This window comes from Pelecanus crispus, chromosome 1 (genome assembly GCF_030463565.1).
Source record: "Pelecanus crispus isolate bPelCri1 chromosome 1, bPelCri1.pri, whole genome shotgun sequence".
NCBI classification, from domain to species: Eukaryota; Metazoa; Chordata; class Aves; order Pelecaniformes; family Pelecanidae; genus Pelecanus; species Pelecanus crispus.
The window spans coordinates 116,016,308-116,030,886 of NC_134643.1; the positions used below are offsets into that span (position 1 = coordinate 116,016,308).

Consider the following 14,579-nt stretch of genomic DNA (forward strand, 5'->3'; position numbering starts at 1 on the left):
TGACAATTTTCTATCAAAACATGCTGATTTAGCACATACTATTAAACTAAGCTAGGCCATTTTGTATTAAATGGATTATGGAGCATTCCACGTCAGCAAATTTAAGGACACAGTTCCTCTGGCAGAAAGAGAGGAGAGCCCAGTAGAAGGTGCAGGGAGAGTGCAGCTGGATGGACTGTTCTCACACAGCTACATTTAGAGAAGGAAGCTTCATTCATAGCTTCACCGTAGTTTCCAAAGTGTTATATACATATGCATCTACCTACATATCTGTCTATATATTTTCTAAAGGATCACTGTTTTAGAAGGAATGAAACATTGAAAGACCTAATACATGGATGCATGCATGAGCAAGTACTTCTAAGAAAACAATTATCAGGAAGCTACGTCTTGAAGACTGTTGGAAAAAATTGGGATTGTTACAGGCACTCCCAAAAGTGCATGCACAAGTTGACAGCAAAAGCCATGAAAGGAAAAGCACAGCACAGTGACAGAGGCATCAATGGTATAAGCACAAAACACAAATGGTCAATTACTGCTTGATTTCACTAAAGTAACATATGAGGTGGATAAAGATGGTTTTACTATCAACAGAGCCAAACCCCAAGCAGCCAAGCAGATGTAAACATACCACATATGGTAAAACTTGGGTGTATTGTGGAATTTGGACTGAAACAGAAAGAGCAAGGAAGCAGACAGTGTTAGCAAACATACAAAACCAACCCCAAGCAGACCCAAGACCAAGGGGTAAGGAATCCACACCAGGAACATTATTCCCATTCCAGCCCAAGGTGCTGACAACTCCCAACTCCCTTTCTCCTTCCTCTGGCACCTGCCCCCCACTTCCCAATTTCTTTTTGAGGATGATTAGCAACACTGAACTTAGAACTCAGCAGAGCACTGAGATAGCATACCAGAGGAAGGGACAGATAGGAGAAAATTTGTATGTTAGCAGTTTTAACTGGAACATTGGGAATAAGCTGTACACTTTGGACTATACACGTTAGTAGGCCTGTAACTAGACTAATAATAACTCTTTCATTGTTATGGCTGTAATTAGACTATCAGTAAATATTTGGCTCCTATATTCATAGGTGCCATTCTTTAGCTTACAAGAATTCTCCTGGTCTGGTGCCCTGCCCTGGAGAATTCGTATGTGACAATTTGTATGCAGTTTGTATGCGACAACTGTACCTGCATCTAGTGCTATGAAACACCTATTGTATTATTCAGCTGTCTGAGTGACTTTTGGCAGGTTTGTACTCAGTGAATTTGTGAGACCAAGGAATTGTGTCTGCTTCATACCCTACTGTCATAAGACTTCCAGTGACAGTGGAAGGAAAGTCTACTAATCAACATTGCATGGTGTCATGGTTTAACCCCAGCCAGCAACTAAGCACCACGCAGCCACTCGCTCACTTCCCCTGCCCCGGTGGGATGGGAGAGAGAATCGGAAGAGTAAGAGTGAGAAAACTCCTGGGTTGAGATAAGAACAGTTTAATAATTGAAATAAGATAAAGTAAAATAGTACTTGCAATAATAACAATATAATAATAATAGTAATAATAATATACAAAGCAAGTGATGCACAATGCAATTGCTCACCACCCGCTGACCGATACCCAGACAGTTCCCAAGCAGCAATCGCTGCCCCTTGGACAACTCCCCGCAGCTTATATACTGAGCATGACGTCATATGGTATGGAATAGCCCTTTGGTCAGTTTGGGTCAGCTGTCCTGGCTGTGCCCCCTCCCAGTTTCTTGTGCACCTGGCAGAGCATGGGAAGCTGAAAAGTCCTTGCCTAGCATAAGCAGTACTTAGGAACAACTAAACCATCAGTGTGTTATCAGCATTCTTCTCATCCTAAATCCAAACCACAGCACTACGCCAGCTGCTAGGAAGAAAATTAACTCTATCCCAGCCGAAACCAGGACACTCGGTATATTGATAACCACAGCATGAGAGCAGGACTCTCCAGCCTCATCTACCTGCCTAAATCTGTTAAAAAGTCAGCTTGCAACTCAGCTGGTTGATGGAGACTCAAGTTTTGTTTTGATGCACTGTTAAGAGCTTTTGTACAGATTTCAGATCACTACTTTCTCAAATGGTCAGAAACGATGAAGGGCAGCTAACTATCACTGAATTGACCCTAGCTGTCAAGCCCTAACTACAGCCAAGACAGCTTTACTAAGTTATACCAACTGAACAGCAAGTCTTACGTTTCTTCATGTTGTATTGGTAACAAAAAATAGTTTCTGTTTTATGAAAGATACTGACCTGACGAAGTTAAAGGCATCATTGTAGTAAGATTTTCAGCAGCTACTGGAAGAAAGCACGTTCATTATAAACTCCTCTTATAACACAGTATTGAGTTTTATACAACTCAGAGAAAGAAAGGTGAAAAAAAAACCCAAAACCCAGCTGTGAATTTCTCTTTGAATCACTAGCAGTGTCCTGTTTCCCTCTTTTTGATCACCTCACCCTGTTCCCAGCCTTTCTCAAACTCTGTGATCTTCCTAAGGAGTAAAAGTCTATATTAATCCCTTTCAATCCTCAATCCCTACTCATTGTTTTGCATATAAAATGTCTTCATCTGGGAAATCTCTGTCTTGACACTTTTTATACCATGGAGATTTTCAGAGGAGCTGTGTCTTATAGGACAGTATTTAGATCAGATAAATGAGTTAAAATTAACCTGGGATAATTTGCAAGAAAGTTACTTTTAATCAGTGTGAAAACTGTGATTTCAGGCAAGTCACACCTGTGTTCTAGTTCCCTCCCTCTCTGAAATAGGAATAAGCCTTCTCTTGCAGAACATACTGAAATATAGGATGGAAAAGTGCCATATATGACTATGATTGTTAATTAGTTACAGTTGTTATTTTATTGAAGCACCCCCGATGGAATGGACAGATGATATCTCATGTGAAAAGAGTCATTTTAATGATTCACAGAAAGAAAAGTTTGACTACTTCAAAGTTCATCAATAGATATACAACCTTTAAAAAGCTCTTCATAATTTTCTTCAGTGGCATTTTTGAAGTATAATGAGCAATCACTTTCCACAGTGATGTGCAGTTATTTAGAACTACTTCTTATATTGGTGCAAGTAGTAAAGAGAAATAAAGATGTCAAGACTCTGAATTTAGCCTTTGAATATCTGAAGTACTTAGCAAAAAATGCACCTTTTAAAATAGAGTAACAGACATTGCACACCAGATGTCCCACTCCTCTTAAAGCAATCAGTTGCTACTTAATAGTATCTCCAGCAGGTCTTCAAATGTCAGCTAATCAACTTCCACTTCAAAGGATTCAAATTACTTTTTATCCTCATCCTCAGTGAAGGTCTGTTTTGAAGCTTACTGAGGTAAAAATAAGGATTCCCATTGATCTTGTTGGGCTTCCACGTAGGCTTTGATAAATTTTCTAGTACTTAGATAAAATCACTATAGTTGTATATTTGCAGAATTTAAAACTACCTAGTCTTTAAAGCCACATTCCTTTTTTTCCATTTACACTTTACCTAAGCTTTAGAGGAATACGAAGTCAGTTTCTTGGGTGTACTTCTCCAGAAGCCACACTCTGTATTCAGTTTGTTGTTCTTACTGACATCTTTTCAATAAATGAGTCTTCACTCACTGTGAGGCTGAGCCCTTTTCCTTATTCTTTAGCAAAACAAAATGATAATTGCTTTTACTTATGCAACAACACAGTTGGGGCTTAACTGCTTTAATTTGAGGGATAACAAAATTACAAATGTTATGCTACATAAAAGAGATAAAATTGAGTGGTTTTCACTGGGAAATCACTACTTTGTCCTTTACTTCCTCCTTAGTGAACACACACAGTGCTGACTCATACTGTCTAGTTGACAAGGTTATAAATGGTTCTTTCAGCTCCTACTGAAAGCTCTATAATGGGGAAGGAGGGCACCCATATGTATAAGTAACAATCCCTTTGCTGTTTGGGAGCCAAAGTTTTCATTCACATTACCTGTAGTTCTCAAGGGTGTATATGGAGAAAAAGTGTTTACTAACATTACCTGTGACTTGTATACTGTTCACATCAATTTTCAAAGTCTGGGTAAGATCAGTTTTATTTGCGTTGATACCCAAAACAAGCTCATTTTTTACTTTTTCAACTGTTACCATCTGGGTAAAATAAAGGTTGAAGATCACAACAACACTAGCAATAGAAAACAGAGAAGGTGATTAGTTACACAAACTAATGAAGTAAATCTTATATAAGACATCATCTAGACAATATTTCATTCCAATACAGGTTCCTTTTGCAAAGTCAGAGTATCTTTAGGTGTTGGCTGGCAAAAATGACACATAAAGAAACACCTCTTAATTATCAGGTAGGTTTGAACCTTGGAGAAACAGGGTTTTTTTCTTTATCTACTCTTATTTTCACTGTGGAAAAAACAAAAATAACATTCATATCAATTGCTGCAATGGATCTGAATTTGAATAAACTAAAGAAGTAGATTTATTGTTAATCAACAGCTCTTCTAGTTTAACTTACTAATGGTGAACCTTGAAGTGTTATGAAAATTATATAATATATTCATGTTACAAAAATATAATACAAAGTGATTATTTCTATAAAGCAAACATCATCTGTGGATTCTGCATCTGTGAGGATCTGCTGTGTGACTGTCTGGATTCTCATAAAGCAACAGTAAGGGCTGAAAGCACAGATATTTTGAAATCAGTGGTTAAACTACATTTAACTTCTACTGGGCCTGAATTTTATCCATAGTGTTGTCTGTTTGCTCCCTCCCATCCCTTCTAGATACTATTATTAAGTTTTATATTTGTAGCTAGATTAAGGTAGTGTCAAAGTATGATGCTTGTTAAAGTTTTTCTCCATTTACTTAAATTTATGTGCAAACTTTTTTATTCTTAAGCATTTATACTACCCAATTGCTACTGACTCAGCAGTGCTTTTTGATAAGGGGTGATTAATCCTGCCATTTTGCTGAGCATAGTTTGCAGTTTGCAATCTATGGAAAAACTGTCCTGTTTAATTTCTTACATGTTTCTGATAACCTCTAGGCCATGCTGAGCAAACAAAAGCTTTTATTGCTCTCCTTGTGACTCAGTAGAGTTTCAAGGGTGAAATAACAAGGAGACTGCCCAAAGGGGTAAACACTTTTTAAATTAAAAGAGTCAACTAGAAAATAATGTCTGATAGAAAGTAATATTTCAAGTATTATTTCAAAGCAGAAATGAAGACAGATCCTTACTGATGTATTAAAATCCAGATCCAACATTCACTGACATCAGATATTCTGTGATTTCTGTGGTATTTGTGTCAAGATGCAGGAGTGGAGTTGTTTTTACCAAATATAGATGTTTACAGTGCAGGTATCTAGATTCTCATTGTAGTTGATGGAAAGAAATAAGCTGTTCTTTGGCATAATTGATCTCGTCCTAAAAAAGGCACCTAAAGTGACCAGATGAAAAAACTCTAAAAACCCATCACTTACGGAGTCTTGAGCAACTCCTCAGAGAAGCCGCCATCTTTGATGCACAAATTTTGATGAGAATAGTCCCATTCTATGTGCAGAAACCAAATTGTGCTGATTGGATCTACCTTCATAAGGACAAAATCCTGGAAGTGACCTACTCCTACCACTGTGTACTCCATTCCCTTGATGTTATAAAACCCTTCATAAAGTGATCATACTCCATCTTCCTAGCCCTCATTATTCCAATAAAAAGATTGCTCCAATTCAAATCTCCTTCCCACTTTCAACATACATGTATTCACAGTTGGTTAATATCCATTTTTCTTTTGCAAGCACGGGCATTCTACTGAACTCTCTCTTCTGAGTATTTATCCACTTTGTATTTACAGAAAACATTCATATCACAAGAACAGCTAGTATCACAGAACTGCATCATCTGTTGTCGTATAATGTGCGCTTTTCTTTCATTTTGTGGTCTCACCTATAAGACACCTAACTATATCATTCATTTCTCAATGTCTTCCAGTTCTTCTAGAATCTTATTCTTTTGACCTCTGTTTTGTTCTTGCCTATCATAGTGTGTCATCAGGCCTTTCTTTATTTAAAGCTTAAGTTACTAACAATAATGTGAGATCTGTCCCCCGTCTACAGCTTTCCACAAGCAAGCTCAGCACAAACTGATATTATAGAATCACAGAATCATAGAATTGTTTAGGTTGGAAAAGACCTTTAAGATCATCCAGTCCAACCATTAACCTAACACGACCAAGTCCACCACTAAAAAAATTAAGGGTATAGTAGCAATTTCATGTTTCCTGGCTTGGTGGCTGGATTATTTATAATGAAAGTAAAAACTAGGAACCATTAATATCCCTTCCTTTCCAGCTAGTTTCCTACCTACTTCACTGTCTTTACCTTTGCCATTTTTCTTTCTAAATTGACAGTCCCAAGACTATTACATTTTTTTTCTTCTAATACTAAAGGAAGTTTTTGGAGAAAAGATATGTCTTGAAGCTTCATATGCCCTTTAGAGGGCCTTATCCAATCTCTAAAGATGTATTTTTTCATCTATTCACTGTCTCCAGAAGAACGTTCTAAATTAATAGCGTTATTGTCTCTTGCCCATATTTTACGCAAACTTTGTCATATGCAATTACCCAGTCTCTGACTTCTTTTGTTCACGTCCATCTTCAGATTTCCTGTAAAAAAAACCCAACAATAAAACAAAACACAACACAAAAGCATATGATTCCCCTTGAGTTTATAACGTTGTGGACAGGATGGAAATGTGTTCTGAAACTGTTTAATAATGGGAGACAGTATTACACGTTTTGGTGAATCAGGACCTTATTAAGAACAGTGCAGATGGAATTAACACTACAGACTGCACTGCATATACCGGACTTTTCTGCCAGCTGGCTTTTAGTAGGGCAACAAACATAACAGGATATTGAAAAATGAGGTCAAACAAGCTTTTGAAGCAGGTCTTACTGTACGTGTTTTATGGACTCTTTAGGACACACAGGGTGCAGCTTTACCTGGTGTCAAGTGACAGCCTCACTTGCTAACACCCTAAGGAATATGAGTTAAGTGGATCCATGTCAGTAGGGACATATGAGTGTATTTCCATTCATCTCAGCTTACGTCAGTAGATCTCTAACATGAACTTTCTTCTAGATGGCAAGGGCCAGCAACCCTGCAACCACAGCACAACTAACAAGATTTGTGTAAAAAAAAAAGAAAAAAGATTTTAGCAATCCTTTAAAATATAGACGTTTTTGAGTTGGTCTTAGGGCTCAGCCTTACTAGTTTAGTCAAGGCATGGGCATACAGGAGTCCAAGAATAAAGTTTGCCCAAGGAAACACATTGGTGTCAAACTTCCCATAGCAGCACTTGGAAGACGTAAGATGTGAAAGGAATAATATAGGATGTTCCCAAGGATCTCTTGAAAAGCAAGGTATTCATAAGCACTCCTGAGAGAAATAGCTAAGTGAGGACTTTTGACGTTTATTTGCAAAGTTTAATTAAACTGTACCTACTTGAAATGGGAAATTTCACATCTCTCAAATTCATTTTTCAGATCACTTGTTTGAAAGACTTTCTGTATCTATATGGAAAAGAGAAATCTTGAACCAATACAGTAATTAAAAATACAGCCAGTTGCACACTGCATTTGTTTTAATACTAACTAATTTTTCCTTCACAAATCTAGACTACAGAAGCAAACTTTTTCTTTGATGCCTCACTGATTTTCTCAAATAAGGAATATATTGAGTTCTGACCAGGCTTAGTACCTGAAATATCTCATTTTGGAGAGAGGAAAAAACTATCAACAGCAGGTCATGTTAGGCCATTAATGTACCTACCACAGACTCTTGAATTAACCAGAGACCAATAGGTTCTTACCAATTGTTCAACATCAAAGGCAAGAACTTTGAAATCAGCTGATGATCTGTTTTGCAAAGCAGGAGTGAATGATGTCCCAGAGAGTATTTTAAATGTTCCCATGTAGCCATGACTATTCCCATCTGTTTGAGCTAGATAATTAAAAATAAAATTCAATGTTTTGAATTATATAGAAATAAATGAAAAATATTACATTAGATTTTATTCCACACAGATCATCAACACAATAACTTTTAGCTGTTTCGCTTTGTAATCGGAGATGTTTTGCCTAGTGCTGATTTTAAAAAAGGAATAGACATTTTTCAATGTTTATAATAGTTACAACTGTAATCATGCTTTTATGTTTCTATGATTTTACTATTTGTCCTTGGTTCTCAGTACTTTCAATTCTGTTTTAAATTCTGTTTTCCAGCAGCACAGTGAATGGATAAATTCAGCAATGGTATGTCCAGTTATGTCTAACACAAGAGACAAAGATAAATGGGAGGCATGATAGTTAGTGAATTATGAGGTTTTTGTATGTTCTGGATTAAAAATATTAAGAATTACTACTTCACACTTTCTGTATTAAATGCTGTGCACTTTTTATAGAAATGTATGCTGGTTTTGATGACAGCACTGGAAACACTAGTATCAGACTAGTTAAACTATTTTTGACCTGACCTTTCTTACCAATACATGCATGAAATGCTGGGAGGTTTTATGAGGAAACTAGATACCTGGTCTTTAATGCAAATTTAATCTTGATTTTTAATATGTTACAGCATAAAAGGTATGCATAAAGCAATTCATTATACATTAAAAATATTTCCTCACTGCTTAACACACTGGAAATTTTCAGATAAGACCTGAATTAATGTGGTTGGTTGACAGAAAATGCCTTTTGCTTACCAGTTACAATACTAGTGGTATTTTTAGGTTGTGTTTGAAGGCATTAACATCCAAAACGAGTTTTAACACAAAAGCAGATAACTAATAAATACTCTAATAAACATCTTGTGATGGAAGGCACAGCCTAGTGACACCAATTTGCTACTATCATCTAGTAACAGCAGACCACTTTGAGCTTTACAACATTTGTCCTTACAATTACAAATCTGTTTAAACAAATGTTTCTAAATAGCAAAGGCCTTTTTTTTATTATATATGTCAAATATCATTTTTTACAATGTTTTATAATTATTATTTGTACATGATTAAATTCTTGCTTATTCTTCTAAAACCTACATAATTAATTCAAAGCCTGTCTCTAACTCGATGCAATAATATACCATCATTACCTTTAAACTCATTTTATTTTACTGGAATGTGATAGTAGTCTGGTAAGTGGGGAAGAAAGTCAATAGGGAGAACAAGTTTTAAAATCTGGAATGAAAAACATAGCAATGAAAGGAATAAACATGTCAAAACAGTTTTGTTTTTTTTTTTTAAATATGGCTTATAGCTAGTTCAGTATTCATGTGCTTCATTATGAAATAGTATGGACTTTTGGTTAACGAAGGCACCAAAAACTTCAATGTATCAGAATTATTTTTTCAGCTACAAAAATCACTATAATGAAAAAATATATTTCTTGAACCTTTTGCCTAACCTGTTTCCTTCACTCCACTTCAAAATGCCTTTTTGCTATTAGCTGTGAGGGCTCCATAGACCTAAATACATTTCCTTCCAATCAAAAATCTAGATCACAGAAGGGTTGAGGTTGGAAGAGAGGTCTGGAGGTCATTTGGTCCAACCCCTCTGCTCAAGCAGGGCCATCTACAGCCAGTTGGCCAGGACCATGTACAGACGGCTTTTGAATATCTCTAAAGATGGAGACTCCACAATATCATTAATCCTTCACTGGACTCTCTCCAGTAGCTCCGTATGTCTCAAGTACTGGGGAGCCCAGAACTGGACACAGTACTCCAGGTACACAAGATCAATAAACCAAATTTCAGTTCCATTTGAAAAACATCCTAAGTCAATTTTTTAATTTAGTTTCCTTTGAGTATCAGTAGCATCATTCTATCACATTCTGAGCATTGGCTAAATATTAAGAATGACTTTACCTTAACTTTACATAGGGCTGGGAGCTGACTGTCTAATGCAGGATCTCTCTCACACCAATAAATGACTTTAAAATATTTTTTTTTATATAAAACCAAAAAGATTCCAAGAGCTGTAGAACACTTAAAGCTCCCCACAGACTTCAGTGGATTATCAATGTCTTTCTGAGTCAAACCTCATACATGGAGAAAAAAGCAAAATTTCACACTTTGCCATATTACTTTCTCCAGCTGATGAATACAGCTGAATAACCAAAGCTTTATAGCTTGGAATGCATTCCAGGGACCTCTCCTAAAGTCTAAACCATGAAAATCCTTTTCAGTGGCTTCAGGACATGCTTCAAGTGCTTGTATTTTTGCTTATTTTGTTCAAATTTCCAGGGGAGAAGAGGAGGAAAACATAAAAAAACCCAAAACCAAACCACCCCCCCCAGCATTAAAAGCATAGCATGAAATATGAAATATAATTACAATGACAATACCAGTGGCTTCAAAGTCTGAACGTCTACTGAAGAACTTCTGAAAACGTTAATGGTTGGCTACTCACCTCGTTCTAACTCCCGGATTGATAACCATGAAAGTACAATCAGTCCAACACAAACACACACAAAAACTGCAAGCAGAGAAGCAAACAAAATTTCATAGAAACTAAGAGGAACATATTTCTTATCAGATGATTTTTTCAGCTTCATTTCTGTCTTGAAAGCTTGTATGAATTAAGGACTGACAAAAGACACAACCTGAAAAGGAGGGTGATAATTCACATGAACAGATATTTATAGGAGACAGTTGTAAATTAATTACACCATAAAACTTCATTGACATAGGTTTTTACAACTTTCTTTAACGGTCATATTCATGCACAAGATATGGAAATATGAAGAAAAGAAATCTCTTCAGAAAGGAAGCATTTAAGATTATGTCTCAGATAAAGAATAAGCAAAACCACCAAAATGTAAGGTTGGTGACTAGATTTGCACTACTTCTTGTCATTTGATATTTTTAAGTGCAAATTAATATAAAATACTGCTGTTGGATTTAGTGCTTATACAGTTTTTTTGGTAATTCTTCACAAGTGCAGTTATGAGGACAATAGCATATCTTTCATAATTATGCTTAAGTTTCTTTAAAAGTAATTTTATGTATATAGGAAATGCTGGCGAATGAGTTGTTTAGTACTGTGCCATAGTTCAGCAACGTGTTCAGCACTGAACAGTAATTGAGCAGTACAAATTTAATCTTTGTAAGGCGTGGTTCTTTGATCACATATCTGGAGAACTAACCAGAGAAGAGATTATGAAATGTATGCTTGTTTTATACTTTCTTGCCATGCATAAATGTGCCATGAGCTGCAAGCCCTTGATAAAGTTAAAGCATTGTGGATGGCCAGTGCCGCATCCTTTATAAAGCAAGAGTAAATTAAACAAACAATGCACCATCCAGTCCAAACCTTTTTGTTACAAATTTAATCTGTCAGAACTTTTGAGTAAATCCGCTCCAGAAGAGTAAAGTCATGCTGATTTTATGTTTTGTGTCCTGTGAGCTACTGTTTTTGTCTCTGGATCAGAGGTCCCAAATCCAGATTTATGGTATGACATTCCTCAGCTCTCCTTGTGGAACTGGAGAATCTGAGCAAACCAGCCCTATTCCTGCATGTAGAAAGAAAGGGAAACTTGTCTGAGTCAAACTTTGGAAGAGAGAGGCTCTAGGTACCTGTAAAATGACAGAAATAGAAATAATAAAAATTGGGAAGAAATTAGAAAGTCTTGAAATAAGACTCTCGGACGACATAAAAATTCTCTGCCCAGTCTTTGAGAACTGTGATATTTGAAGGCATCTGCAACACCACTGATCAGATTTAAAGCACTCTAAATCACAATCAAAATCTTAGCCTGACAGCAGCATCCTTGATTTAGTGTATTATTATAACACAATGAAAGAAATTCAGTAATATTTCCCATTACTAACACTAAATAATGATTTACCTAAAACTAAAGTTTTTAAAACAAAATTCAGGGCAGCTTAATCATATTGCCCTTACAGAGCAAGAGTAAATTCAGTCTGTAGCCTGCAAATGGATGAGATCTTTGAGTCATCATGCTAGGTGAATTAGAGTAAGAACTGGTTTTGTATATATTGTGTATGAGACACACACATACATATGAATATAAATGTGTGTTTATATATATCTACTTATGTGTGTATAAAAGCAGATTACATTTGTACTGCTGAAACTTGCTGAACTGTGGCACAGTAGTATCTCTGTAACTATTTGTGATTATTCAGCAATACTTTTAATACCCCTTGTCGTGGTTTAGCCCCAGCCAGCAACTAAGCACCACGCAGCCGCTCGCTCACTCCCCCTGCCCCGATGGGATGGGGGAGAGAATTGGAGGAGTAAGAGTGAGAAACACTCCTGGGTTGAGATAAGAACAGTTTAATAATTGAAATAAAATAAAGTAAAATAATAATAATAACAATATAATAATAATAGTAATAATAATATACAAAGCAAGTGATGCACAATGCAATTGCTCACCACCCGCCGACCGATACCCAGACAGTTCCCGAGCAGCAATCGCTGCTCCCCGACCAACCCCCCCCCAGTTTATATAGTGAGCATGACGTCATATGGTATGGAATAGCCCTTTGGTCAGTTTGGATCAACTCTTCTGGCTGTGCCCCCTCCCAGCTTCTTGTGCACCTGGCAGAGCATGGGAAGCTGAAAAGTCCTTGACTAGCATAAGCAGTACTCAGCAACAACTAAAAACATCAGTGTGTTATCAGCATTCTGCTCATCCTAAATCCAAAACACAGCACTATGCCAGCTACTAGGAAGAAAATTAACTCTACCCCAGCCAAACCAGGACAACCCTCATTACAAGGGATTTAAGTTTCTATATTTTTCTGAACATTCACTCTATCACAGGCGTTCAGAATACCTCTAAATACATCACTTTGCTCAGTTATACATGTCAGGTTATTCCACATCTAGCAGAAGTACATAATTACGTGACAGTTGGACTGGCTGCGGGTGCCCGGTGGCTGTCGGGGGCTGCGTGTCGGCCCCTGTGCGGGGCGGCCGGGGCTGCCCGGTGCCGGACACAGCCGGTTCCAGCCGGCTCCAGCGGCCCCAGCGCGGGGCAGGGCTGAGCCCCGCAGCCAACATGGCGGCGCCTCGGGGGGGGCCCGCGCGGGGGGGGCACAAGGCTGCCCGGCAGCCAGGGGAAAGTGCGAGAAACAGCCCTGCGGGCACCCCGGGGAGAGGGGGAGGGGGAGGAGGTGCTCCAGGTGCCCCAGCGGGGACCCCCTGCGTCCCCTGGAGAGACGATGGTGGTGCAGGTATCCTCACTGCAGCCATGGAGGACCTCACACTGGAGCAGGTGGATATTTCGTGAAGGAGCTGCAGCCTGTGGACAGCCCAGGCTGGAGCAGGTTTATCCTGAAGGACTGCAACCCATGGGGAGGATCCACACTGGAGCAGGGGAAGAATGTGAGGAGGAAGGAGCAGCAGAGAGGAGCTGTTATAGACTGACCACAGCCCCCCAGTCCCCATCCCCCTGAGCAACTTGGGGATGGTAATAAATTAAATTACTTTTCCCCAAGTGTGTTTTGCCTGTCATGGTAATCGGTGAGTGATCTCCCTTGTCTTTATCTTGACCCATGGGCTTTCCTTTCCTATTTTCTCCCCCTGTCCTGTTGAGGAGAGGGAGTGAGGAAGGGACTGGGTGGGCATCTGGCAGCCAGGCAAGGTTAACTCACTGCAATCATCCAGGCTGCGTGAAACAATACTAGATTATTCCTGTCTTATTCATAATCAGACATTTTCTATCACAAACCTGAGTTTTGTTCAGATGGACTTTGGATTCCTCTGACATATTTTGCATAATTTAATTATGTGTATCATTGACATCGTATATCATTAGTGAAAGATAAACACTATATTATGCAAAGATGTCACTGCGTTTTAAATTCTGAATTTATGCCCTAGCTCTTATTTTCTTGTTCAATCAATCTCCAGCACAGGGTGAAAAGACTGCTGACATAGAAAGGAGGGCATGTTTTGTTCAGATAATTCCTCTAATACCATCTATCACAAACATACCTAAAGCCTGACATTCCATTAATAGCTAGCTATTTGTGGGAAAATGTTTTGGTTACCCACACAGATTTGTCCTCCCCTATCAAAAAGAAATGAAAATCAGCTTTCTTATGGCAGCTGTTTTCAGATGTCTAAGTGATTTGTCCCTTTTGCTATGCAGACTTCCATAGACGGAGGCAGAAAACCAAATCAATGGATCTGCAGTGAAAGTACAGAAACAGACTATGAGCTTATTTTTACTATTACAACATAAAGAGAAGTTTAAAAGGGAGCTCGTAGGGAAGCACAACTTCTCAGTAATGCCATATTTAAAAAATCCAGAACCTGCATATTGATTACCTTTAACTCATCCAAGTGCATGTATTGCGGATGAGGAAGATAATGGTAGTCGTCAGCCAGCTGTCAAACTTTATATGAAATGAAAAACATGGACCTCATTTACTAAATAAGTTACCAGAATTTTTAGTAGTTAAAAAGATCTGATTCTTTGTGTAATACATTATTTAATATTGCTTGACTAGGAGTGGCATAATACACATCACTTA

At 37.9% G+C, this 14,579-nt stretch overlaps 1 protein-coding gene across 1 annotated transcript in view; it reads right to left on the reverse strand.

Moving 5' to 3' along the window:
• TMPRSS15 (transmembrane serine protease 15) overlaps positions 1-10,624 on the reverse strand; it is a 58,411-nt gene extending 47,787 nt beyond the window's left edge. The window contains exons 1-7 of the mRNA XM_075724359.1: positions 10,480-10,624; positions 7,885-8,015; positions 7,518-7,585; positions 6,635-6,676; positions 4,044-4,186; positions 2,275-2,323; positions 1,609-1,611 (exon numbers count right to left, since the gene is read on the reverse strand). Of these exons, the coding sequence (XP_075580474.1) occupies positions 1,609-1,611; positions 2,275-2,323; positions 4,044-4,186; positions 6,635-6,676; positions 7,518-7,585; positions 7,885-8,015; positions 10,480-10,624 (581 nt within the window). The remainder of the gene's footprint in view (positions 1-1,608; positions 1,612-2,274; positions 2,324-4,043; positions 4,187-6,634; positions 6,677-7,517; positions 7,586-7,884; positions 8,016-10,479) is intronic.
• Between the last annotated feature and the right edge of the window lie 3,955 nt (positions 10,625-14,579).